This window comes from Geotrypetes seraphini, chromosome 19 (assembly GCF_902459505.1).
Source record: "Geotrypetes seraphini chromosome 19, aGeoSer1.1, whole genome shotgun sequence".
NCBI classification, from domain to species: domain Eukaryota; kingdom Metazoa; phylum Chordata; class Amphibia; order Gymnophiona; family Dermophiidae; genus Geotrypetes; species Geotrypetes seraphini.
The window spans coordinates 12063371-12090737 of record NC_047102.1 but is presented as its reverse complement, the minus strand read 5'-3'; the positions used below and the strand labels follow the sequence as shown (position 1 = coordinate 12090737).

General features: G+C 39.2%; 1 protein-coding gene across 7 annotated transcripts in view; it reads left to right on the top strand.

Moving 5' to 3' along the window:
• Positions 1-27367, top strand: part of PHF21A (PHD finger protein 21A) — a 141129-nt gene that overhangs the window by 87482 nt on the left and 26280 nt on the right. For 6 of the 7 annotated variants that reach the window (XM_033928014.1, XM_033928012.1, XM_033928011.1 and 3 more), the window contains exons 6-8: positions 23513-23671; positions 24403-24657; positions 26343-26432. In XM_033928014.1, the coding sequence (XP_033783905.1) occupies positions 23513-23671; positions 24403-24657; positions 26343-26432 (504 nt within the window). The remainder of the gene's footprint in view (positions 1-23512; positions 23672-24402; positions 24658-26342; positions 26433-27367) is intronic. The other variant, XM_033928016.1, reaches the window with a different exon arrangement.

Below are 27367 nucleotides of genomic sequence, written 5' to 3'. Positions count from 1 at the left end.
AGGCATAAGTTGGTGTGCCTCGTCTGTAGCATAGTAAACTATGCAATTAACTAGGAGACACACCCATAGCCCTCCCATGCTGTACCCACATGCTGTCTTGCTGTTAGGTACTATGGCACTATTACTTATATAGCACTTAGGGATTACCTTATAGAAAGTACCTAGTGCACATAAATACTTAACTATCAATTTCATGGCACTCTTACACTATGTGTAAGTGGTGACCCAGGCTGTTTGATATGGAAGTTCAAATGAATGAAAATAGAGAGAAGTTTATTTTAGTTGTCAAGTTCTGATGGGAGGAAAGTTCTATGCAGAAAATTTATATACAGCAAGGTGACACGTTTCATCTCTTGGAAACTTTGTAAATATTACAACATTGCTGTACTGAGAAAGTACTGGAATCAAGACCCCGAAGAGTATCGTGGAAAATGAAGAGGTTATGATCACCTAGGACATTCTCATGCTGACTGAAAAAAAGGTTGATGCAAGGAGACCAGATATAAAAAACCAAACATGAGAAGTGCTTTGAAATTAGATGTGTCAGTGCTGAGTGATTATTCTGTGAATCATTTTGAAAGGGAGAAGATCCTCAAGTAAAAAGAAATGCAGTCAGAGACAAAGAAAATGTGGCATAAAGAGAAACATTTCCCACTGTATTAGATACCACAAGCCTGTATAAAAGCAACTTCTAATTGTACCTTGATAGGTTGTTTGTACATGCAAAGGTTTAGGAGTGTAAACCAGGCTTGGATGTTATTTAAAAATACCATTGAGGAAGCCCAGACCAGATATATTCCACATATCAGCAAAGGTGGAAAGAAGAGGAAATGAGAGCCAGCTTGGTTAAAAGGGTTCCGAATAAAGAAAATAAGAAGAGACACAAGCACTGGCAAGTTAGATGCAAAGTATTGATAAAGACAGCTAAGAAAGAATATGAAGAGAAACTTGCAAAAGAGGCAAAAACTCATAATAATATTTTTAGGTACATCAGAAGCAGAAAACCTGTGAGGAAATCCGTGGGACTATTGGATGATCAAGGAACTAAAGGGACGCTCAAGGAGAATAAGGCCATAGTGGAGAGACTGAATGAATGAATTAATTAATTCTTTGCTTTGGTCTTTATGGAAGAAGATGTAAGAGATCTACATGAATCAGAAATGGTTTTCAAGGATGATGATGCGGAGGAACTGAAAGAAATCTCAGTGAATCTGGAAGATGTACTAAACCAAATCGACAAGTTAAAAAGTGATGAATTGCCTAGACTGGATGGTATTTATCCCAGGGTATTAAAAGAACTCAAACATAAAAAGCATGACGAAATAGATTTTAAAAATTAGAGTATGCAAAGTCATAAACATGTACTTTATACATATAAAACATATCCTGTTCCGTAGACTACCATGAGGAAATTAAAGCATCCTGTATTCTTGTCTATTTTTAACTGTTCAGCTGTTATGTTTAACATACTTTCACTCTTTCAAACACAGTTATTAAAATCAAGACAGATTTAACTTTAATGTCATTATCAAGTTGTTGTTTTTTTATCAGATAAAATGTATTCATGTAACAGTGGTAGAAATTTAATTAAGTGCTAACAGTTAGCAAAAGTGCCAACAATTCTTTAAAAAGCTTTACTGCCTGTGTTTGTAGTCATTTACTCAGTTTCCTTGGCTTAAAACGGGCAATTTTATGTCTTTTTCTTCGACATGATCACTTATCTTTCTTTTTATTATTAGTTGCAGTTCTGAGTTAATCACTTTCTCTGAGGACAAGCAGGATATCATGTCCTGGAAGTGTTTTAGAAGTACATCATGATAGAAATAGAGTCGGAGAAATTTGTCAAAGCGATAAGTTTTGATTGTCTTCCTAAAGGTTTGGTAAGAAAGAGCATTTGAGATAAAGTTGGTTAAACGTTTATTCCATTTGCGTGCTTGGAATGATAATGTTAAATTGAGGAATCTCTTGTAGATACAGCCCTTCAAGGATGGGAAAGCGAACAAGTAGGCACTGCGTGTACAAGTTGTGCCTGGAAAGTTGAAATGATGAGATAGATAGATTGGGGATGAACCTGTTATGGTTTTGAAGCAAAGGCAAGCAAACTTAAAAATAACCCTTGCTTCCATGTGCTGCTTGCAGGTAATGCATTGATACTGAAACCTCAAAGGTCATTGGGGTTAGTGCACTACTCTGAGGTCAATCTCTAGCTCTTTAGGAGAGGAGGCTTTCCAGATGGCACTAGAGGTCTGTGGTGCCTCGACAGCCCAACCATGACCATTGTGTTTGTCATTTGAGATAGGCAGAGATTCAGACATCTCAGAGGAATAATTTTATGAGTTGGATTCTGGGCACTTCTAAGCATCTGAGGAAGCACCAGAGGTCTTCATGAAGGAGAGGTCCCTTGGTCTCCCCTCAGATCTCCTTCACCACCACATGAGAGGAGGAAATAGTTTCAAGTTTATTAGGATTTTATATACCGCTTATCAAGATTATTTAAGCGGTTTTACAATCAGGTACTCAAACCCTATCTGTCCCGGTGGGCTCACAATTTATCTAACGTACCTGGGGCTATGGAGGATTAAGTGACTTGCCCAGGGTCACAAGGAGCAGCGGCGGGATTTGAACCCACAACCCCAGGGTGCAGAGGCTGTAGCTTCAACCACCGCACCACACACTCCTGAGGTGCTTTTTTCTTTGATTTCGTATGGGGGTTGGCCAAGTCCATCCCATTTGAGATGAAAACTGAGGAGGAGCCCAGGGCAGAGACACTGAAGATCCCTTCAGTTTGATATTCCTTCAAAGGAGGCCATGACGGTACCCATGCACAGAATCCTGAAGCTAGTAGGAGAAAATGTTTTTTAGAATGCTTTGCTGACATCCCATATAACTTCTTACAAACTCTTAATGAACATACACTTGTGGAATATTGTGCACAGTGTGGCAGAGTTCACTGAAGCTCTTTTTTGGGAAAAGGCTGAATGAACTGTATAAGCTAGTAGCCAAAGTATGGGAGTATGGAAATACGTGTTCAAGGTGACCTATGATATGTTTGATATGCTGTCCAGAGCCTTTTCAGTGAGGATTAAGACCTGCAGACTTGCTTGGCAGTAGGCCTAAGAGCTCCAGTAAGATGAGTAGGAGAAACTGGCAGGCATTCCATGCCATGGAGATAAATGTTTGAGTGACAAGAAGCTGCTGATCTCATCACGAGATTTGCAGAAATTTAAAAGCAGTTTAAAGAGCTTTCTTTTTAAAGATGCTTTTAACTGAAAACACAATGTTTAACTAAAATATAATTTTAGCAGTTCTCTACGTTGACCCTATCTTTGCCACCAAAATCTTTCTTCTTATCCCTCTGTGTACTTCCCTTTTATGTTCTTTTTCTCTAAAATTGTATCTCTCCCCCTCTTCCCTATTGTTTCCTGTGACTTTAAAAAGTAGTTACCCTTGTATGTCTTGTAATTAATTATGTATATTATGTTACTTTTACTATTTGTACAACGCTTTGTACCTTTGGTTAAGCGTTTAATCAAACAAATGAATAAACTTGAAACTCAGAAACCATCAAGTCATTTTCTAGACCCACTTTCAGCTTGGACTCCTCATCCAGGAGGTATTTCAGCATAAGTCAACGGAGATCCTTCTACTCTCACTGACACAGATATTCTTCTCCCTTCCGCTCTTTCCAGATGACTCGGGGGGCCTTGCTGTCACCTGATGGAGAGCCCAGAAACCCATCCAGCTTCCCAGTCAAAACAAGGGGCGAGCTTTAGACTAGCTCCAGGATGACTTCCAGTAAAAAGGAGGCTGGACAGGGTGGCCCCTTATAAACTCAGACTGGTGAATTCTAAAAATAGGCCAGACAGTTACAGTCTACAGTTGAAAAGAACGCCTTCAAATTGCCCAGCAAGAGCATTATGATTAAGCTCTCAGCGTCAGGAATTGCTTACAAAGGATTTCTTCCACTTTATAGGCCAATGTAGTCAAGCTCATTCTGCCAGAGAACAGAAGGAAGGGGGTATACAAGAAATAAAATTATTATTATTATTTTACTCCAAATACTTCCTGGCCACAAAAGGGAGGGGGTGGGTTATCCTATCCTATTCCTGAGTGCCCTAAACAAATATCTGATCAAGCAAAAGTTCAAGATGGTTTCCTAGGTACTTTGCTTCCCACGATTCAAAAAGGTTATGCCCTCTGGACTTGAAGGATACCTATATGCACATAGATACATCCAAGCCACAAGAAGTATCTGAGATTTAGCATGTACTGCCATTTGTTTAGCAGAGCCTTGTGTAGATTGGGGGTGCATCCATTTCCATGCTTGGACAATTGGCTTGTCAAGAGTACATTAGGGAAAAGGGCAAAAGAATCAATGCATATGTCCATTTGGGTGCTGGGGTTAGATATAGAAATGGCCATTTGTATGTATTGTTCAATCCTGTTTCCAGGAAAAAACCTTAACAGTTCCACTAGATGGCACTCATTGCTCTGTTCTCTCTTAACAAGTGGTTAGCTCTGAAACCACAGAAGGTATTATAACTTCATTGTGCAAGGTGAGTGAGAGAAGCTTCAGAATTAAAGTTTAATTTATTTCACAAAATGCGCAAAGGAGTTTAATTAGCACAAGTTTGCAATTTGTACACAGTAGTAGCTGATTAGGGGTTCCTTCTACAAAGGTGTGCTAGCGGCACACGCTAACTCCTCCATAGAGCTTGCGTTAGTATTTTTCGTTAGCGCGCGCTAAAAACGCTAGCGTACCTTCGTAAAAGGAGCCCTAGGTGTTGAGGCTCACTGCTTTGCGCAAGTTTCATACCGATGCTAAGTCAACCCTTTTGGGTCCCCTTACTGTGTACACGTCCAATATGGGCCTAATTTTCAACTGGCATTGAGACAGGAATAAGATGATGTCAGCTCTAGCATTTCTCTTAATTTGTATAATCAGTGTCTTTATCTGTAAATGCTGTGATGCTGAACATACGGTTGGTGCCAGAACAGTGACCAGCTGCTAAAAAGATATTTTTTTAGTCTTTCCTCATCCAAACCAGGCTCATTCTTATATAATAATAATAATAACAGTTTATATACCGCAATACCGTTAAGTTCTATGCGGTTTACAATAGATTAAGCGAGGTACAAATTAATTAAATTTAAGAGGGGGAAGAGGAGAGTTAATAGGACTGGAAATGCGTTGTTGAGGAGAAAGAGATTAATAGGAGGAGAAAGAAGATGAGTGGGTCGGTTGTCTAGATACTTTAGGAACAGTTGAGTTTTTAGATGTTTTCTGAATTCCTCATAAGTAGTGGGCGAAAGCAGTTGATCTAGGTCTTTACCCCACAATGCTGCTTGATGTGAAAGAAGGTGTTCATGGTGTTTTTTCAGTTTACAACCTCTAACTGGGAGGGGGAACGAAGTAGGAATGAGAGATTCTCTTGTGTCTGTTGGCAGAGAAGGAGAAAAGGTCAATTATGTATGGGCAAGTCTGTTTAGCGCTTTAAAGCAGAAGCAGGCGAATTTAAACTTTATGCGTGCTTCCATCGGTAGCCAATGTAACTGCCGGTAGTAGGGTGATACATGATCGAATTTCTTTAGTCCAAAGATTAATCTGACCGCTGCATTTTGCATTAGTTGTACACGTCGCATATTTTTTTGAGAAATGGCTAAGTAGGCGATGTTACAGTAGTCAAGTTGACTTAGTACGAGGGATTGGACCAGGGTTCTGAATGCCGACGTATCGAAATAAGCTTTAATGGATCTGAGTTTCCAGAGAGTGAAGAAACCCTTATATGGATAAAATAAGGTTAGATATTCATCTTTATACTGTCCGTAAGTTGAACTTCTTTTGAGTACAGCCAACATTTGTTTATGTATTTATATGATTTGCATTAAGGCATGCTGTACTTGGAGTCAGTTTCAAAGCTGTATTCTCGTCCTGATTTATATTTTAACCCAATTAGATACACTTGTAAGGTTGTAGCACTCCTGTGTTTCTGAAACACAGTCACGTAGAGTCATCTTAACTTGTGGATTTTACATTAACTCATTAACCTCCCATTTACTAAGCCATGGTAGAGGTTTCTATCGCAGCCCGGAGCGCTAAATACTTCAACGCTCATAGAATTCCTATCCCCCTTTTATGAATCCACGTTAGGGTTTTTTTTATCGCAGGCCACTGTGGCAAAAGCTCCGATGTTCATACAAATTCTGTTCCCTAATGCGGCTTCATAAAAGGGGGGTATGAGGGCTGAAGCATTTAGCGCCCAGGGCTGCGGTAGAAATCCCTACTGCGGCTTAGTAAAAGGCCTAAACTTCCTACAGTCCAGATCATTAGACCTGCCTCATATCATTAGATATGCCTCACTTTTTCTTCATTGCATGTCAAAATAGAAGCATTAATTGAAATTAAATTTAACATAACATAACATTGTGCTTATTAACCGCGTTACCATATGTTCTACGCGGTTTACAAAAGATTATTAACAGTAAACATGATCCATGGAATAGAATGAATTAAGTAGTCAAGTATTTAGAGAAAAGATAGGTTTTCAACTGTTTTCTAAAGTGTTTATAAGAATTAGCTGTGAGCAAAAAAGATCGAAATTCTTTTTCATGGGAAGCTGCCTGAAATGCTATAGTGTGGTTAAGAAATTTCTTGCTTTTGCAACCCTGTACAGAAGGAAAATTAGTGATATAGTAAATATACACACATAGGAAAGGAGGATGAGAAAATGAATATTAAGAATTTCTGTATTTATAAAATTACTTTAAAAAAAGAAAGATTTATGATGGCTATGATCATCAGTACATTTAAGAAAAAGGTTTTGAACGCCACTTATAATTTTTATGTAGAGACAGGTAGCCAAAATAGGCCGTCTCTGTGGTCCTTATAGTCTTTATCTGTAATCATAATCTTTGTTTCTGTACATCTTCAGGGAACATCCATTCTGCTTAGGAACTAATCTGCTCAAATAAGTGGCTAAGCGATCTCCCCATAGCATTAGAAAAACAAAGTCTGGCAGGTGCAGCTTCCCGTCTCTCTACAAACCTAATAGTTTCAGAAACATAAATGCAAAGATTTTCAGTTTTTGATGTTCAGTTTTTGAACTTACAAAAATGTTTTTCATTTAGTGCAACGATACCAAGTGAATTATTTTTGTGTGTTAAAATTTGTGTTCACTTTTTGCAAAATGGAGAAAGACCATTTATATAAAAACGCAGTTCAAACAAAGAAGTTGCTCTTCTTTGGAACAATGCATAAAAGAGTGTTTACAAAGCTGTGATATTTTCCATGTTGTAGTGAAAGAGATATTCAGTGGAAACAACTTAGTATATTTGAACAGTAACACTGTTCTAGTCTAGGGCAGTGGTCTCCAACTCAAACCCTCTGCAGGGCCACATTTTGGATCTGTCGGTACTTGGAGGGCCTCAGAAAAAAATAGTTAATGTTTTATTGAAGAAATGACCATTTTGCATGAGGTAAAACTGTTTATAGTTTATAAATCTTTCTTTTTGGTTAAGTCTTAATACTAATATTGTCATTTATAGCTAAAGAGACTTATGATCAAGAAATGGTTTTATTTTACTTTTGTGATTAGGATAAACATACCGAGGGCCTCAAAATAGGACCTGGCGGGCCGCATGTGGCTCCCGGGCCGCAAGTTTGAGACCACTGGCTATGATCAATCTCTGGAACTGTAGAATGTTAACATCACTTCAGCCTCCTCAGTATACTTCTTGAATGTTGTTTGCATGTGAGGATGTATTTATACAAGGGTAAATCAAAAAGTAAAGGCAAAATACATTTAATGGCTTTAATAGAAGTAACTGTGACAATTGAACATATCACTCTTCCACATAGTCCCTGTGCAAGATGACACATTTGTTGCATCATTCAACTAGCTTCTGCATTCCTGCAGAGAAGAAGATTTTGGGCTGCTCCCAAAGCCAGGTGAGCATCGCTTCCTTCATCATGCTTTGTCTTCTGCTCTCCGGGTCACAGTGATGCAGCCTTGTCTTATCACCAGTGGCAGTTTTCTTCAGAATACTCGGATCTGAACGGGGGGTCACAACCTCCACACACTGTTGCTTGTGCAGATCAGTGAACTGTTTGGGAACCCATCATGCACAAACTTTCCTGGATCCCAAGTCATCATGCATTATGGCAAATGCAGATCCATAGCTGATATCCCAAGATGCAACCGACCGAGACATCGTTATCCGTTGGTCTTCTCTAATCAAGGCATCCTCTCTATCAATGTGCTCTTGTGTGCACAATGTTGATGGGTGACCAGAAGGTTATTACAACTGTTCTATCCACTTTAAACATATTTACCCATTCATAAACCTTTCATTGATTCATGGTGCTATGTCCATTCTGAGTCAATATCTGATAGTGAATTTCCATAGGTTTTATTCACTCTGCCCAAAGAATGCGCACTAATGCATGTTCAAAAAACACATAAAACCTATCCAGCACGACTAATCCCAACCCAACATCCAACACTCTCTATACCCTTAGTACTCTCTAATATTCTTCTATTTACCTAATGTTATCTAAAACCACATAATTCACCCCATTCTTATCTCCTAAAGACTTCTACTTCCAGTTGGTAACTCTGTACCCAATTTTTTTTTTTTTTATTACCTTAAAAATTTTATATCATCGCTTATTCTATTCTTTCAAATTTTGAATGTAATTCTTGTTTTTAGTTTGAATGTAATCCGCCTTGAACCGCAAGGTAATGGCGGAATAGAAATCACTAATGTAATGTTCTGGTACTTGGAAGTCACAAATTCCATCGGTAAATCTAATGGGTTTTTCATATTGTTTCATGGGTAACGCAAAGAAGAAGTGGCCCCAGAGTTTTCAGTTGCCCACATGATTAAGGAGCTAATAGGAGCAGCTTACCTCCTAAATCTGAAGGAGATTCTGCCGGGCACAAGTCCTCACTTGACTAGAGCTCAAGCTACCTGGTCCTCACTACATTCCATTGTGAAATATTACAAAATTGATGCCCAGGCTAAAGGAGATTCTGCTTTTTGACAGAGCTGTATTGCAGGGAGCCTTGATTTCATCCTAACCCATTGGGATAAAAATTGGGTGCATACCATCAGTCCGGATTTTCGAGCAGGGTGATAAAGAAGGTAAAATGTATTCTTGTCTGATAATTTCCTTTCCTCGAGTCCTGCTAGACCAGTTCAGGACTCATCCAGGTAGATGATACAGTGCTGGTGGACCTTAGCTTTGGACTGCCCTTTCCTTTTCATTATACATCATTTTCTTGGCGCACTTGTTAGCAGTACAGCCTCAGCATGCTGAGGTTGTGGGTTCAATCCCCATGCTGCTTCCTGTGACCCTGGGCAAGTTAGTTAATCCCCACTGTGCCAGGTTTCTCAACTCAGTCCTGGAGTATCCCCTTGCCAGTAAGGTTTTCAGGATATCCACAATGAATATGCATGAAATACATTTGCATACACTGCCTCCATTATGTGCAAATGTCTTTCATGCCTATTCATTGTGGATATCCTGAAAACCTGACTGGCAAAGGAGTACTCCAGGATTGAGTTGAGAAACACTGCATTAGATTGTGAGCCCACCGGGACAGATAGGGAAAATGCTTGAAGTACCTGTATGTATACTGCTGTATAACTGCAAAAAGGTGGTATACAAGTCTCAATTCCTTTCTCCGTTTCTTTAATGTTCTGGGGTGTGCAGAGGGTTCCTTGTTTGATAATGGGTGCCATAATATCTGGGTTCCTATAGTTGATTCATAGCTCTGGCATTAGCATAGCATGATGTTCTAGGCTGCACCATTCCCTTTATTGGTGATATCATTGTTACAGTTCAGACCTCTGCCTCCCATATACTAGTAGGGTGACATAAGCCATAAATATAGACTGGTTTAGCTAGAAAGGAAATTATCAGGTAAAGGTAAATTTCAGCTGTTGTATATAAAACATGCTTTACACATGAAAAACCTTACATATCTGGGCGATGCTCTGGGGGTGAGATTGGGGCAGAGAGTGCACTTGCATGCATACGTATGCAATGAAGCTACTAGGTGGTAGATTTAAAACAACCCGGAGAAGATATTTCTTCATTCAACATGCAATTAAACTCTGGAATTCCTTGCCAGAGAATGCGGTGAAAGTAGTTAGCAGGGTTTAAAAAAATCTGAATAATGATTTTTTCGGTTACAGCCCCTACCATTTGGAACTCACTCCCTCTTTATTTAAGACTTGAACAAGATTTGAAAAAATTCAAAAATAGTTTAAAGTGTTTTCTTTTTAAAGAAGCCTTTAACTAAAAGTTTATTTTCCGGTTGATTCCTAATCTCATCGTTTTGTATTAAACTCCGATTATATCCCCTTTTTTTTAGATTTTCAAGTTTGCAAATTCTTTTCTCATATCATCCTTATGTTCTAACCTAATTTGATTAACACATTTTTTTTTTTTTTAATTGTATTTTTTCTTTTCCCTCCTTTCCTACTGTTCCATGTGTTTGTTATCCCAGTTCGTTTTTAATTTTAAAGTTATTATTTTTATTAACGATGTATTTGTGATTTAAGAAATCCAATTTTATTTCTTTGTAAAACGCTTTGTATCCTGAAAAGCGTTTAATCAAATAATTTAATAAACTTGAAACTCATTATTAGGATAAGTCTTGGGGAAATCCTCTGTTTATTCATAGGATAGGAAGTATCAGATCTGTTTTATTCTTTGGGATCTTGCTAGGGACTTGTGACTTGGGTTGGCCACTATTGGATATAGGATACTGGGCTTGATGAACCTTCGGTCTGTCCTGGTATGTTTTACCTGAGTCGCTTTTCAAAGGCATTTATACCAGTCGTAGGGATGACATAAATGATTACGCCTTAATGTATGTGCAGGTTTATGGGCATATGTACTAGCATTCTGTAAAGAAAAATAGGTGCCTACTTTGTTGTTTAAAATAGATACCGTAAATAGCGCCTATAGTGGGCACTTTGTTATAGAACTACCCTCGTAGAGAACATGCATGCATTTGCACCTCCTTTGAAAAATCGGTCAATTTGGGCATTGGTTTTTGTCACTGTTAGGGCTGTATCATGGAGCCTATTTTATAAAGGCATTCTGATACCTTTTTGAACTTCTCACACAGGAGTTCTGTTGTAAAATCAAGCCCTTATGAAATGTCAATTAAATACATTTGTTTTGCAGTCCTTTGTTATTTAAAATGCATAGAGTTGTTTTGTTCTAGGTTAGCTGAGTAGCTTTGATCTCTGGAGATTTGTGGTCAATAGGTTTTGGATCCCAAGAATTTAAAATTGGGGTTGTTTTTTTTTGTTGCACAACCCTATCCCTAGCGGGCATCTGCTTTTATTACAGAACTTGCTTGATAAGCATCACAATTGGAAAATGTAGTAACAGGGTAGCCACATATCCATATAAAGTACCTATAGAAAGTTGCATTTGTCTCAGAGCAGGTGTAACTTTATATGGGCACTACAGTGGCTTATTCTAGACCCTATTTTATATGTTGTATTTGTAAAATAAAAGCATCAGTTTTACAATTTATGCAGGCACATTGTTATAATGACGCCAGTGGGAATATAATAGCTATTATTTTGAACTGAAACAAAATGCTGTTGAGGTGTTTGACTCATGCCCCTTGTTTCTGAAGGATTGCTAAAGCTATATTTATTTGATATTTGAATAAATCTGGAACTGTGTAATATGTGATCTGCTTCCTTATGGAATCTTATAAGTGTGGTGGACCATGACTTCAGCCTTTAGAATATGTTTGTATTGTCCTATTTTTTTTTATTTTTTTTTTAATTATAATACCACCGTGCATTTCACATGTATCTGCTGGAGAACCCTAGATTGGAGGAATGACAATGGCAAGAGGGAAGAGCTGCAGGTCAGAATTAATGTATACTGGCTAGGAATACGCACAGGAAACATATTTGTGTGTTTTCAATTGGTTTGTTTTCAATTGGTTTGGACTTTTTTTTTTTCTAAGTTTTTCTTTTCCCAGCTCGTTTTACATATTTGTTTTAATAAAAGTAAATTTTAACACACTAGAAAGTTTTAATGCGTGCTTATAGATATAGGGGAGCCTTTTGCTAGCGCTTATTAAGCAGTTAACATATGAATTCGTGGATGCCACAGTAATTCAAGTGTTGCCGTAATTCCTTAGTGTGGAAGGATTACCGGTAAGCTTAGACTGGGTTTACAGTCATAAGCGCGCCGACTTTTGAGAGCGGACAATTGAGCGCAAGACTTCAGTGTGTCGCTCTAAAAGCTTATTTTAAAGGGCTCCGACGGGGGATGTGAGGGGGAACCCCCCCCACTTTACTTAATAGTATTGCCGCTGCCATTGGGGTGGTTTTCGGAGGGTTGTAAACCCCCCCCCCCCCATTATACAGAAAACGTAACTTTTCCCCGAAAAAATAGGTAAAAAATTAAGTTACACCCCGCACATACCCCCAAAACGGCAGCGCGAACAGTATTAAGTAAAGTGGGGGGTTCCCCCCCCCACGCCCCCTGTCGGAGCCCTTTAAAATAAGCTTTTAGAGTGGCACGCTGAAGTCTTGCGCTCAGTTGTCCGCTCTCAAATGTCGGCGTGCGTTTGTCTCACGCGCTTTTGTCCCGTCACCCTTAGACTGTGCACTCTTGTAGGGACAAATAATGCAAATAAGATAATATTAAGGTGCAAATATATTAGCTGCAATGCACCTAGCGTGGAGTAAAAAAAGTATTTCTGCGCAGTAACTTTATGAGAATTTGCTTGGCATGCCAACAACAGTTAAATTTTGCAACTAATGTGTTGTCACTTCAAATGTTATTACCACAGTTTAGTAAAAAAAAAATTAAATAAATAAAAGCCCCTTAAAGCACCTTAATTCATAGTGTAATGCACTTTAAATTGGTTTCATGATCACTGTTAAACCAAGCGCACACTAATGAACAAAGATCCCTAATATTGGCAGAGATCGATGGAATTTTTACAACAGGAATCATAGAAAAGCAACTTTTATATTAGCAGGGCTACATAAGCAAACTTGCAGCTGAACCATGCCTGCATTTAATTAGTCTTAGCAGTCTCCCACTTTCAGAATCTTTTTATTTTTAAAGTAAAATTTAAAAATAAATGTGCAAGCATTTCATATTATGGCCCATCTGGGTTGTCATGGAAACTAGAAATTGCCATTCTACTCCTGTTTATTGGCTTTGTTGGTTAAAAAAAAACAAAAAACAAGGTACTAAAGCAGATTTTATTTTATCTGAGAGTAATTCAAATCCTTGCAACTGAAAGGAAATAAAGGATTTTACTGGTTTATAGTAGCTTGAGTATCTGCATATTTTTTTTTAATTACCTCATGCTGATGAAAATTTGGGAGCAATTTTTAGTGGGGAAAAAATAAAATGAAAGGGCCAAATACTTTAAAGGGATTTTCTCATTTTTTGTACCGTGGGAAAAATGTTATGTATGTCTGACCTTTAATTTTATGCTACTAGAGGAAGAGAAAGTGCAAGAATATTAAGCACCCCTAGGCAAACCTTCAGCCTTGTGCTTTCTCATCTCTCTCAGCTCTCAAGTTTCAAGTTCAAGTTTTTATTGAAATTTGATTTAGTCGCTTATCCAATTTCTAATCGAGTTTACAAGGTAAAATGTAAAAGGGAAGACAAAAATAAAAATAATGCCATTGACATTAACAGAGGAAATACAATTTAAAAGAAACATCATCTAATAATGGCATATTGAAGGGGAACAAATGTGATGGACAAACGTGAGACAAAAGGAAATTGGGTTGGAACTACAAATTGGATAGGAATGAAAGCCAAATAAGGAGAAAGCCAAAGGAAAGGGAACATCGCTACTTGTTTCTTTGAAGGAATTAGAGAGATACTATGAATAATTAAATCAAGTGTTGAAAACTTCTTTGAATAGATGACTCTTGAGTAGGCCTTTGAAACGCTCAAGGTTGGTCTCCTCCCTTACGGGAGCTGGTAGGGTATTCCAGAGTTGTGGGGCCACAACTGAGAAAATGTCATGCCTTTTTGTTCCTATCATTCGAAGGGAAGGGACCATAAGCAATTTACGATCAGACGATCTAAGGATGCGGGATGGCTCATATGGAATTTAACCCCCCCCCCCCTCAATAACTGTGTTCAAGTGTGTGTGTATACATAATGAGGGGATTTTCCAAAGTCATTTGCATAAGTAAATAGCTGTTTGATGATGATGATATAATAATAGATACTAGATACTTATAGATTGTCCTACTAACTAGTAGCTCTGAGCAGGGTACAAAAAAGGCAATGATTGCAATACAACAACAGTAAAAAAATAAAATACAGATAAAAGGAATATTTTTAAAATCAACAAAAATACAATTATAGAACCAGGTTTTTAAAAATCATTTTCTAAATCTCAGATAGTTATACTGTAATCGTAGTTCAAGTTCTGCGGAGTTCCATCGTACTGGGGCATCTTCTGTCAACCATACTTGAAGGACCCAGGATTTGTGGGAACTGTAGTTCTGTATCTGTGGTGAAGTCAAGAGGACAGTTAATCTTATGACTGGAATATACACTGTGATTTTGAAGCAGCTTTTGATTCATTTTTGGAAAAGGTATTCATAATTTTGATTTTTGAAACGTCTGACTTTGGACAATTTGGTGCAAGGTGAAGGACACGATTGGACATTGTTTTTATTTTACTGCATTACCCAGAGTTTGCAATATCCCTTGGCCACTCCACTAAAACCGCTCGGCTGATGCTATATTGAGGATTAGGGTCCAGCTACCCGCTGCCCCTACTCCCCGCCACAGTATAGAAAAGGAAACCTATTAAAATATCCACTGGTGAAGGAAGAGACAGAGCTGAAACAGAAATTAAAAATGAGGAAGACAACAGAAAAAAACCCCAAAAAGGAACAGTTGAAACCAGAGTGCGAGATGCTGAACAATAAAAATCAAGCCAGATTTGATAATTTTATATTTTTATTGTTTGATAGATAACTCTTCACTATAAAATGTCATGGGACTCAAATATTCAGAAGCTGAACATATGTTCCACTTGGTAGGAGGTGGGGCCTTGTAGGAGTCTGTTCTATAATAGAAAGTGGATACCTACTATCCTTAGAATATCAGTGTAATAGGCAATATATATGCCAGTAACTTGGGCGCAAACATTTTAACTAGCCATAGAACTGGTGTAAGTGCAAGTTCCTAAATTCTGGTCATATATGCTTACGTTATAGTTCTGTATATATTTGAATATAAACTGAGGTAACCTTTTTTTCTTCCAAAAAAGGAAGAAACAGGGTGGAGACAAAGGTATCAAAGACTTGCCTCTCCAGGGTAGCAGTATCTGTAGGAAACCTGGAGAGCTTCCACTAGGCACAAGACAACAGAAAGAGGTATTTTGGTTGCGGCATAGCATTTAGGCCAACCTGTAATCAACTACATGATAGAAACCTTCAAGATCCTGAAGGGCATAGAAAAAGTGGACAGGGACAGATTTTTCAGATTATGGGGAAGCACAAGTACAAGGGGGCACTCGGAGAAATTGAAAGGGGACAGGTTTAGAACAAACGCTAGGAAGTACTTTTTCACCCAGAGGGTGGTGGATATGTGGAACGCACTTCCAGAAGCTGTGATAGGCCAGAACAAGTTACATGGCTTCAAAGAAGGTTTGGATAGGTTCCTGGAGAACAAGGGAATTGAGGGGTACAGATAGGGATAGGAGTAGAGATAGGTTATAAAAATAGTCAAGGACCACTGCTCAGGCAATGGGCCGCCGTGGGAGCGGACCGCTGGGCGCGATGGACCTCTGGTCTGACTCAGCGGAGGCAACTTCTTATGTTCTTATATATATATATATGTACAGTAATTGTAAGTATCCTGACGGTTGAGGGGCATGGAATTGTGCTGCTGTCTGTGAAAGCTTTAATATTAATGGACAATAAAGGCATGGTTTGCTGCCGGAGCTTGATCCCATGCTGCTGCCGCTGCTGTTCGGTGCTCAGACAGGTGTTTGGAATAAGTCACGAACATTAGTTATGATACTTCCTGTTACCTTATATGTTTATGCTTTATTAAAAACTTTCTATACCGCCTAACAGCCTAAAAAAGGATCCAAGCGGTGTACGATATAGAATACATATTGATCAAGAAAGGAACTCCATTTAAAAATAGGACAGAAAAGAGCAAAAGCAAAGGTTACATTTTTTTTTTCCCCCCTAAAACGCTAAGGGCTCCTTTTACGAAGGCGCGTGGAATAGCGCGCGCTAGCCGCTACCGCCTCCTCTTGAGCAGGCGGTGGTTTTTCGGCCAGCGTGCGCCAATCCGCTGCGTGCGCTGGAAACGCTGGCGCCCCCTTCGTAAAAGGAGCCCTAAGTCATCAACATCTCCGTCATAATAGTTCTAATAGCAATCCTAATAAAAACAGTCAAATCTCAATAAGCCATAATTAATACACGCAATTAAAAAAATGTGTTTTTCCGTGTCAAAAATTAATCATTCCATTAATACGAATTGCAGATTACAAATCCCAAACTCGATTATTCAAAACTCAGCAAAGCAGTAACTAACATATATAAGACTAGAATATCTAATACAAGATGGCAATTTATTTTTTCGGTTACCGCACCACAGACTTGGAATGCCCTTCCAATGTTTTTAAGGGAAGAACAGGAACTTGGAAAATTTAAAAGTAATTTAAAAACATTTCTTTTCAAGGATGCCTTTGAAAAATAATTTTAATACCCCATAGCCCTAATAAATTTCATCTTATAATATTTTATTGTTATTTTGTTTACCGTCTGTATTTTTCCCTTATTGTTTCTACTTTACTTTATTGATTTGTATTTCACTCCCCCTTTACCCAATGTTATGAGTATTTAAGTTAAATTTCAATCCCTTGTCATTATTTAAATTCTGTTTTTTTTATTGTATTGTTTCCCATCAAATGTAATTTTTAAACTGTTCATCGCTTAGAAGTATGAATAAGCGATTAATCAAAAAAAACTATTAAACTTGAAACTTAAACTTGAAACCTAATAAGAGTAGTAACCCATAAATTTAGAAAAGTTCAATCTATCTATCTCTCTATCAAACTATCTATCTATCTATCTCTCTCTTTTTCTTTTTCTCCCTCTTTCTTTCCCTCTCTCTTATTTCACTCTCCCTGCTTTTCTGCCTTTCATATATCTTCTATTAGCAGTTACACATACCCTGGATTCTTTTTATTAATCTGGTTGTATGTAAATGATTGTAGATATAGACTTTTTCTACACCATTGTGTCTTATTCAGATTTTGTGTGTTTGAACTGCTTTCTGTAAATTTCTTATAATATTCAATAAAAACTATTGAACTAAAAAAAAAAAAAAAGAAAAGTTCAAGAATAGGTATCTTCCATCTGAAAGTATAGAAATGTTTGTAAGACTCTCTACTCATTTATACATAGTCGACGTGTCTTTTAAAAATGACAGAACTTGTTAATGCATTTCCCAACTGAATTGGCCATGGTGCAGCTATCAGACTGGCCACTGGGACCATAGCTGAAATGCTCAGCCTTAGTACCATTAGCAATGTTGTTTACTACTGATGTATAAGAGCCATTTGGAAGGAGAAAGGAACTGTTGCAGGTCTGTGAAATCTTCTCCCGGGGTACAGCAGGTTTGTGAATCTTCTCTCTGGAGTTTCTGTCTATAGCAGCTTCAACCAACCACTGTGCTTGGACAAATAACACAAGCAGCTTAAGTTATTGACAAAAAAAAAAAAAATCACAATTTTTTTAATGAGTTCTGTATCAATTTGTTTGCATTTCTAAAATATTCTGAACGAGTTAATTTTAGTGACAGAGAACTGTGCATTGCAGTTTAAGAAGTAGCCTGATCTGAAAATACAGTATGTCATCTTTGTTACTAAGAGAAAAGCCATCGTAATTTGTGATCCTGTACAAAACAATCATAATTTGAGATTTCAACACAGAAACATATGGAAGTTTCTTATAAAGCATGATCTCAGATTATGTTGCCCTTAGTTTAGAAGTTGGGGTGCCTTGGAGGGAGAAGGTGGTAGGGATATTGGATGGGGGGGGGGTAGTCTTTCCACAGGGAGTATGCAGCTGTAGAGGGATCAGATGCTTTGGGAGAGGGGAAGGAAGGGGAATGAGAGTGAGGTGATCAGTGTGGGAGGGGATAATTGGGAGAAGAGCCAGTTCTGCAGGACTGGAGTCAATCTGGAGAGCGGGAGCTGGGATTTTAAATAGCTACTCCTACAGACAAGTGTGAGGGGGTGTTGCATGTTTTTTTCTTCCCCCAATGCAGCTTTTCAAAATCACTTCCCCTACTGGAAGTGAGGAGGTATGAACTTGCAGTCTTGCATCTATTGTACAAGACGCTCTACATTTAGCAGACCTTGACATCTAAATTCCCCTCTTCACAATTTATCTAAAATCTGTCTCCATGTGTAATACAATAATTCATTCTATTAGCATGCATCATCTGGATAATTTATCCTTCATACATCATGCTTTTTCTCTGCACAGAACTATAGGATGCAGTGGTCTATAACTTTTTATTTTATTTTAAATAAAGTGTATTACTGTAATGAGCAAGTTTGCCATGGAACTGCATAGTTGAGCTTGGCTTGTACTTATATTAAAATGTTCATTTTTGTTACATTTCAGGTTTGTAAATGCTGAAGAGCCTTATCAAACACGGGCAGTTGATATTACTAGTAGGAAGGCATAGGGCAGGTCTCGAGTAGAAGGTTCATGTAATGTAATTATAAAGAAAAATGAACTGTTCAAACACTCCATCTCATTCTTCCTGCACTGAGAATGATAAGTGCTCAAGTCACTTAGGGACCTCAGCCCAGAAGTTTAACAGTTGAAAATTAGGACAACATGATTGCTATACAATCAAAACAGACAATCTCTAATGAACATTCCATTACGTCCCTTCTGGATTCCGTATGCTAGGTGTTGAATCCCAGCCAAGGTGACTAGTCCTGGCAATGGTATCAGCTGGATCCGAAATAGAAGCAGTGTCTGGAGACAGAATGGGCATTATATCTGAATGGCAACTGATGCAATCGAGGTCCGCCATTGCAGTATGAGAGGGCTCCCGAACAGAAAGCTCCACCACAGGCTCAACAGGCTGTGACGGCTCCGACACGCCCGCCGGCCGCGACAAACAAGCAGGCCCAAAGAAAAAGCTCTCCAGAGAAGCTGAATAAATTATAGTGAAAAGTCACACCCCACAACCATGGCAGGGAGCTATTGAGACATACACGCTTCACCATAAGAGTCCCCAGACTCGGAACGCAAGCGTTTTGCACCAGATGTCAGCAGGACTGCTGGGCGATATCTTTTACCGAAGTCACAGACCCAAGTCGGTTCCCCAGCCCTTGAGTATGCGGAGGAGGCCAAATATCAAATTCCTGCCCCTTCCCCCTGCATGCTACAGCATTCGGTCGCTGATCCGGCACAATCACTGCACATATCCAGCAAATTAGAGGCTGGGGAGTCCACCCAAATGATTTTTAGGCAAATTGAGGGGTTTTGAGGCAGAAATAAAACTGGAAAAAAAAGATTGATAAAAATCCAAGATGGCTACCATCAGCAAATTCTCTCCAAAAAGGCAAAAATAACAAAATAAACCAAAATGAAAAATAGCAATTTGGGGTCTGGGAAGGTGAGAGACCTGAACTCTACCCTCAGAAACTGTGAAAAATGCAAATTAAAGCTCTTCCCAACCCCCCCTAAAGTTCCCATAGAACATAATGGAGGTACTGTAGTGCCTTTGCCTGTCAGTGTTTTTAAAAGCAGCTGAGTGGAGAAATGTTTACTGGGAGCTAGTAAACATATCTAGTTACAATTTCTGCAAGCAATCTGTGCAGAAGTCTCTGGCAGTTGCTCTGCTTCTTCTTGTTATTTTTTTCGCTTAAAGTTCGTTTCTTTGTGCTTCTGTGCCTTGAGACCCCTTCCAGGTGGTCCCCTGTTGGAGAAAAGGATGCAGTCCTACGGTGCTGGACTGCAGCTTCACAGAGAAATTCTGGTGGATCTGTGGAGCCAGCCTGCTATTTGCCATCCTTCTTAGAGTACTTGGGGTCCCTTCCCTTGGGAGTCTGCTGGACGGTGACCTTGGCTCAGGTTTGTATGCATCTGGAGTGAAATCCACCTAGGTTTCAAGGCGCAAGTTGCCTTTCTCACTGCTGATCCGTGGGGATGGAGATTGTTGTTGGTGTCTGGCTGGCTGGCAGTCCGAAGATCTTCAAATCTGTGCATTTGGTCGTTTCTGAGGTAGAAAATCCTTTAAGTGAAAAAATAAAAAAAAGAAGCAGAGCAACGGCCAGAGCCTTCTGCATGGATTGCTTCCAGAAATTGTAACTGGATATGTTTACTAGCTCTCAGGCTAAGGGGGTGGAACATGTGCTCAGAAAAGTTTTGGATTTCTGCAACTCCCGGATTGCGGGTTGGGATTGAACACCTAGCATATGGAATCCTACAGGGACTAACAGAAAGGTGTAAACCTAATCTTCCAGTCTTTCCTATACATGACATACCTTAACTCTCAGGAAATGCATCTAAACCAGCAAAGTACATTTTTAATAATGTCCCCATTAAATGTATCACAAAAAAAGAACAAGTGGGGAGTGGGATAGAACACGTCAACCTTGAGACAAACAATCTTTTATTTCTATAAACTTAAAATAAAGAAACACATGTATAAAAAGTCCTATAAACTTGATGTCCTTATATTGAAAGGATCCAGTTGACAACCCAACACGGTCCGTGTTTTGGCCCCTCAGATGGAGGCCTTACTCAGGGGTATCTAATGGTCCACTAGGGCTCCTTTTACTAAAAGTCCGAAAGACTCAAAACAACAGGGTACACAACGGTCTCCTGCTATGTGTTTCTTTATTTTAAGTTTATAGAAATAAAAGATTGTTTGTCTCAAGGTTGGCGTGTTCTATCCAATTCTCCACTTGTTCTTTTCTTGTTGGACTCTACGTGGGGGTTTCTGTTCCTTTTCCTTGTTTTGTATTTGCTCCCATTAAGTGTATCTCATTTAATTTATCTATTTTATTATTACCATTTTTCTTTAATAAATCTATCCCCTTGTTGGTTATAAGTATATTGGCAAGTAGCTGCTTTCATAAGACTTTCAGAAACACACGATGAACTTGAGTCAACCAAATTCATGAGTTGGAAATTTTTCTAGAAGAAAGTTGTTGGGTTTTTCTTGTTGTATTTTTTTTTACTAAGATGAATCAAAATAATCACGCCCTATATTTAAACACTGTGACTCAGAGGCCTTGTGAATGTTGTGCTCTTTACATAGAATTTTTAGGTTGTCATCCATTTAGAATCTCATAATGCTATTGGCTTCATTATCCCTTTAATGATTCATAAAATTATTCTCTTGTCACCAGCATCTGGATTGGGACAGAAAAAATCCTTTAAATGTACTTCACTGTGATATCAGCTCAGGCTTAAAGGCAGAAAATAAAAACAATGCTTTTTCACGCGTCAGTCACCAAATTTCCATGTTTAGATATGCTCAAAAGTACTTATGTACCCAGCTTTTTATAAATCAATGGAGAAAAAGAAGAATACAAATATTTCATTCTTGCTGGGAAAAAAATCATCTTATTGAAGAGATGGTTAGAGAATTGCATACATATTTATGCAGAAGTAAAAAAACTGAAAATAAAATGTTTCATTCTCTTTATGTTTACTTTGCTTTCTACTGTGAATGCTATTGAATGTTTTAACACAGTTTTTACCATTCTTTGTACATAAGGACTCCTAAGGCAGAATTTCCAGCCAAAACACGGCTGAGTCATATGAATGTTCCATAGTGTTATTTGAATGTTTCATATATATGGTTTCTATTAAAGTCCTGTATAAAAGTACACACGATGACCAGCCTGTATTATTATGCACCACATTTGGATTGTTCTGGGGGGCGGGGGGTTGCAATGGTTAATAGAGTCATGAAGTACATACTTTCTTTATAAAATATGCATGATCGTGCTTGCATACCTTTACATTTTCCTAAGGTTTTTACATTTTTTCCCTGAGATCCTGTTTTATAGCTATTGTAGAAAATGGCATCCAGCTTAGTACAAATCACACTGTTGTGCTTGACCGTTCCATGAGTGGAGATGGGTCCATAAACAACTGTAAAATGTTTGATCACCTCTTTCACCTAGAGAACAAATGCCTCCTGTTGCAAGGTTGGCCTCCTGAAAAGTTCTTCTTGGCAGCCATGGTGTATGTAAATACTTGAAGGGCATTAACGTAGAACAAAATCTTTTCCAGAGAAAGGAAAATGGTAAAACCAGAGAACATAATTTGAGGTTGAGGGGTGGTAGATTCAAAGGCAATGTTAGGAAATTCTACTTTACGGAGAGGGTGGTGGATGCCTGGAATGCGCTCCCGAGAGAGGTGGTGGAGAGGAAGACTGTGACTGAGTTCTAGAGGATCTAGAATCAGAAAATAATATTAAATATTGAACTAAGGCCAGTACTGGGCAGACTTGCACGGTCTGTGTCTGTGTATGGCCGTTTGGTGGGGGATGGGCTGGGGAGGGCTTCAGTGGCTGGGAGGGTGTAGATGGGCTGGAGTAGGTTTTAACGGAGATTTTGGCAGTAGGGAACCCAAGCACAGAACCGGGTAGAGCTTTGGATTCTTGCCCAGAAATAGCTAAAATTTAAATTGAATCAGGTTGGGCAGACTGGATGGACCATTCGGGTCTTTATCTGCCGTCATCTACTATGTTACTATGTACTCTACAGCCTATAAAGCATGCATGCGTCTAAGCAGGTGCACATGCTTACTTTCCCTGAATCCTAATTTATAAAGCAGGTGTAATTTTTAATGCAAGATACCTGTTTGCATCTATTTTGGCCGAATTGTAGGGGGCATGAAGCTACTTAAGTGGTAGATTTCTTCACTCAATGTGTAATTAAACTCTGTTCTAGCCAAGTACTTGTGACCTAGATTGGCTCCTGTTGGATACAGGATACCGGGCTGGATGGACCTACAGTCTGTCCCAGAATGGCAACTTTTATGGTCTTATGTTTCAAGAATTGGGAGTCTGAAGGTAAAGATTACAGAGTCTTTGTCCCAGTGTGAACCATTTAAAATTACCTTCTGTAGGAAGTTTTTTTTTCCTTTTTATGCGATCCCCTGAATTCTATAAAAAGCACTAAAAATTGCACATGCAAATTTGGACATGTGCCCAATTTGTTTGCACAATCTAACTGAATAATGAGCCAATAATCCCTGATAATTGGGATCTTAAGCAATTATTAGCACTAATTGTCAAATTTAAAGAGAACTAACAGCCTTATGGTTTAGCTCACTATTGTCTGAACACTTTCATACCTCTGCATTCCAGAAATGAAGGATTTGTCTCATTATTTTCCCCAACTTTATGCAAACTTATTTGCAGATTTTTGACCTTGAGACCAGATTAACTTTATTCTAACTTCATTTGTAGAAAATAGTTGTGGAACAGCTGCGGAAGAATCTTATAGTTAAACAGGAACAGCCCGACAACAAACTTCTAATTCAGCCTCTGCTACAGTCGGAAAACAAACCACCAACATTACAGCAACAGCAGCCAGCAACACCTCTTCCAAATCTAAGTGGAGCACAGGTAAAACAAAGCAATGAAGTCAGTTTAATAGCAGGGATCTCAAAGTCCCTCCTTGAGGGCCGCAATCCAGTCGGGTTTTCAGGATTTCCCCAATGAATATGCATTGAAAGCAGTGCGTGCACATAGATCTCATGCATAGTCATTGGGGAAATCCTGAAAACCCGACTGGATTGCGGCCCTCAAGGAGGGACTTTGAGACTCCTGGTTTAATGTGTGATCTGATAAATGTAGAAATTTGGTGAGATTAGGCACACATATAGGGCTCCTTTTACTAAGCCACGTTACAGGCTCTGACACACATAATTGATGTGTCCAGTGTCTGGGTCCTGAACAGGGGACATTAGGTGTGTCCTCTGTCTCTGCATGCAAAAGAGATCACTGAAAGTATGAAAACTTCAGTTCGAAAAACTTTTAAGTACCACCTTGCCATCAACATGAGCATAGTGGGGGGACTCAGAACCCGACAAGTGACATTGGCACTGAGTGCATTGAAACCACAACCGGAATGTCGGGCGTTAGGCTTCTTACAGAGACCGGACTCTACTTCCTTTTCATCTATACGTCACACAACGAGAGACAGTGCACTTGGTAGTGTCTGTACCAGATTTCAAGTGAGAATATATGCCTGTGGTCCTTGGAGAACACCTGCAACACTTATCTTTTCTGTCTATGTATATGTGTTCCATATAAAAAAGTAAAAAATATATCTAACCTTTTTATGTTCTCCTTAGAAAACAGTGACCACAGCCTCTATGATTACAACAAAGACACTACCTCTCGTCTTGAAAGCAGCTGCAGCCATGCCTGCCTCCGTTATAGGACAGAGACCCACCATTGCAATGGTGACTGCCATCAACAACAATAACCAGAAAACTGTACTTAGCACAGACACGCAGAACACACCCGTCAACCTACAGACATCAGGCAAAGTTGCCAGTCCAGGAGCAGAAACCTTCCAAATACTGACTAAAAACACAGTAACTTTGGTAAGCAAAATTGAGCAGCATACTTGTGAATTTTATTGTTAAAAAGACACAAGAAGCAATATGCCCGGATTGCATGATTTGGGGGATGGACATCAATATGGAGAACCTTTCATTGTTAGCATGACCAAGGATTGATAAAGAGATACATCCAGTCCAGGAAAGCTTATATGAAAGTTATTTGAACCTTCATTCCAGTTTTCACGTAAATCTACTATCATAATTATTTCAAAAATTGTTAGTTTCATTAGAGAAATTAGGGAGAGAATGGATTATAGAAAAATGAGTTTGGAGCTGGAACGCATTGACAGTGTGGTAATTTCTTGGGCTCCTTAATTCCTATCTTTTCTATATATCAACTCAAATCTTGTAATAGTAAACTTTTAGTAATGTGTCTGCCCTCACAAGCTTGGTAAGAAGCCACTAGAAATTCTGCCCTTTATGTCCTTGAACCCTTTTTTGTAGAGCTCCCTCAAACATATTAATTTGGATTCTACTCTGCCTAGATTTAAGACTGCTCAAGATTTTTTTTTTCCAATAAAACATTTGAGGAAGGCTGTCTCTAGTTTACTCTCTATGGGGCGGTCAATGCTCAGCATCTGTCCTCTCTCCGAGGACTTTGTAAGAAATCAGACTCCACAGGTGACCCTTGAGGGGAGGAATGCTGGCCTAGTGCCTAACCCTCAGTAAGCCTGGTTTTAAGAGAAAGGTTGTAGAGGCTCATTATTAAAGATAGATTTCACAGCAACCTGTGAACTACTGTCTGCCACAGCCCGCCCACCCCTAGGCTCAAATTACTCTTATACTACTCTTAAATTACCCTTCGTTTGGATGGTGAGTTGCTCCACGGTAGCATGCCGATCGACCCGAACAGCCAAAGTTCACCTCTCATATTGATGGTTTATGCTGCCCCATGTTGGATCATTGAAAAGGTTACATTTGTCCACTGTAACCACAGCAGCCCGTGAACAGTTCACAAACTCCACCGTTTCTGAAATGCTGCCATCCTTAGCCTGGTAGCCTTTATAAATCACACTCTTTCCCCATGACAGCCACAGTTGCTATGTTGGCCAACTTGCTGGTATCTCAACTTATATACGCATTTGTTCATTGGTTGTGCGTCCCTGACATCAGAGGTAGGCAGTGGTCATAACAATGTGACTTGACCGTGTATATTTTATGTTGTAATCCAAAAAAAGGAGTCATGAGACAAAGATGCCGAGTACTCAGCGATGGACTTATCCAAAATATCCAACATGATGTAAACAAATGGACTCGACACTGACAGTGTTTCGGCAATCAAGAGTCTCTAAAAGCCGTCCATTGGCAGTATAGCACTTTTACCAAAGGATATTTTGGTGGAAACTTGAACGTTGTGGGAATCCTCTTGTGGCAATGGAGAACCTCCAATGGAAGCCATTTTTACATATACAGTACATGAATTGTGGTGTATCAAGTGTGTGAATAAGCAAGAAATAGTTTAAACCTCTGGCTTAAGCAAAAGTTTCCAGTGTTCTAGCAAATGTTATCCCTATGGTATATGTTAAAATTTTTCATTGAGGCACAGTATTACAGAAATTTTCATAGAACATGTGTATGAATTGTTTTGATTTTTCATCCCTGCTTCCTGCTTCTCCAGTGGCTGCTCATTATGCTTCTTAACTAGGCATACATTTATTTTTGCACAGCAGGTTCAAGCTGCCTCTTCTCAGCCGATCAAGGTCCCCCAGTTTATTCCCCCTCCAAGACTTACACCTCGACCAACATTTCTTCCACAGGTGAGTTAATTGGCAGTAAACCTATCTACCGTGTTTCCCCCGAAAATAACAGTGTCTCATATTAATTTTGGGTCCAAAATGCACTAGGGCTTACTTTCGGGGATGTCTTATTTTTTTTCATGTTCAACAATTATCTCTCCCTTCCTCTCCTCCACCCCAATTCTTCCTCTTTCCTTTCTCCCCCCCCTCCCCTCATGTGCGGCATCATTCCTCCCCTCTCACCCATCCCCTTGTGCAGCAGAACCCCACCGTGAGACTGACATATCTCTGCTCCGAGGCCTCCTAAAGCAGCATGGGCAGGGGTTGCTGAATCGACGAGTCCAGTGTCGGGGATGGAGTCAGGGAGTGTCGGGTACATTTTGGGGGGGCATCGGGGGGTCTATCTTAACTAGGGTTTATTTTTGGGGTAGGGCTTATATTAGGAGCATCTTTAAAAATCATGCTAGGGCTTATTTTTGGGATAGGTCTTATTTTCAGGGAAACAGGGTATTTAGGATAATGTCAAAGTACATTAATAATACCTTATGTAACACTGCCCTTTCATGACTGCTGCTTTCCATATTGTAATATAAATAACAGTTAAAAAAGATAGAATGTCTAGTGCGGCTTACCAGGTAAATATTTTATTTTGATCCTGAATTGCATCAGGAGGCACATGTGAACCGTGCGGATAGATCCTATGTGGCTCATTTTCAAAGAACTTAGACACAGAAAGTACCATAGACACATAAGAACATAAGCCGTGCCTCTGCTGGGTCAGACCAGAGGTCCATCACGCCCAGCAGTCCGCTCATGCGGCGGCCCATCAGGTCCAGGACCTGTATAGTGATCCTTAACCTATACCCTTCTATCCCCTTTTCCTTCAGGAAATTATCTAATCCCTTCTTGAACCCCCAAACCCTACTCTGTCCTATCACACCCTCTGGAAGTGCCTT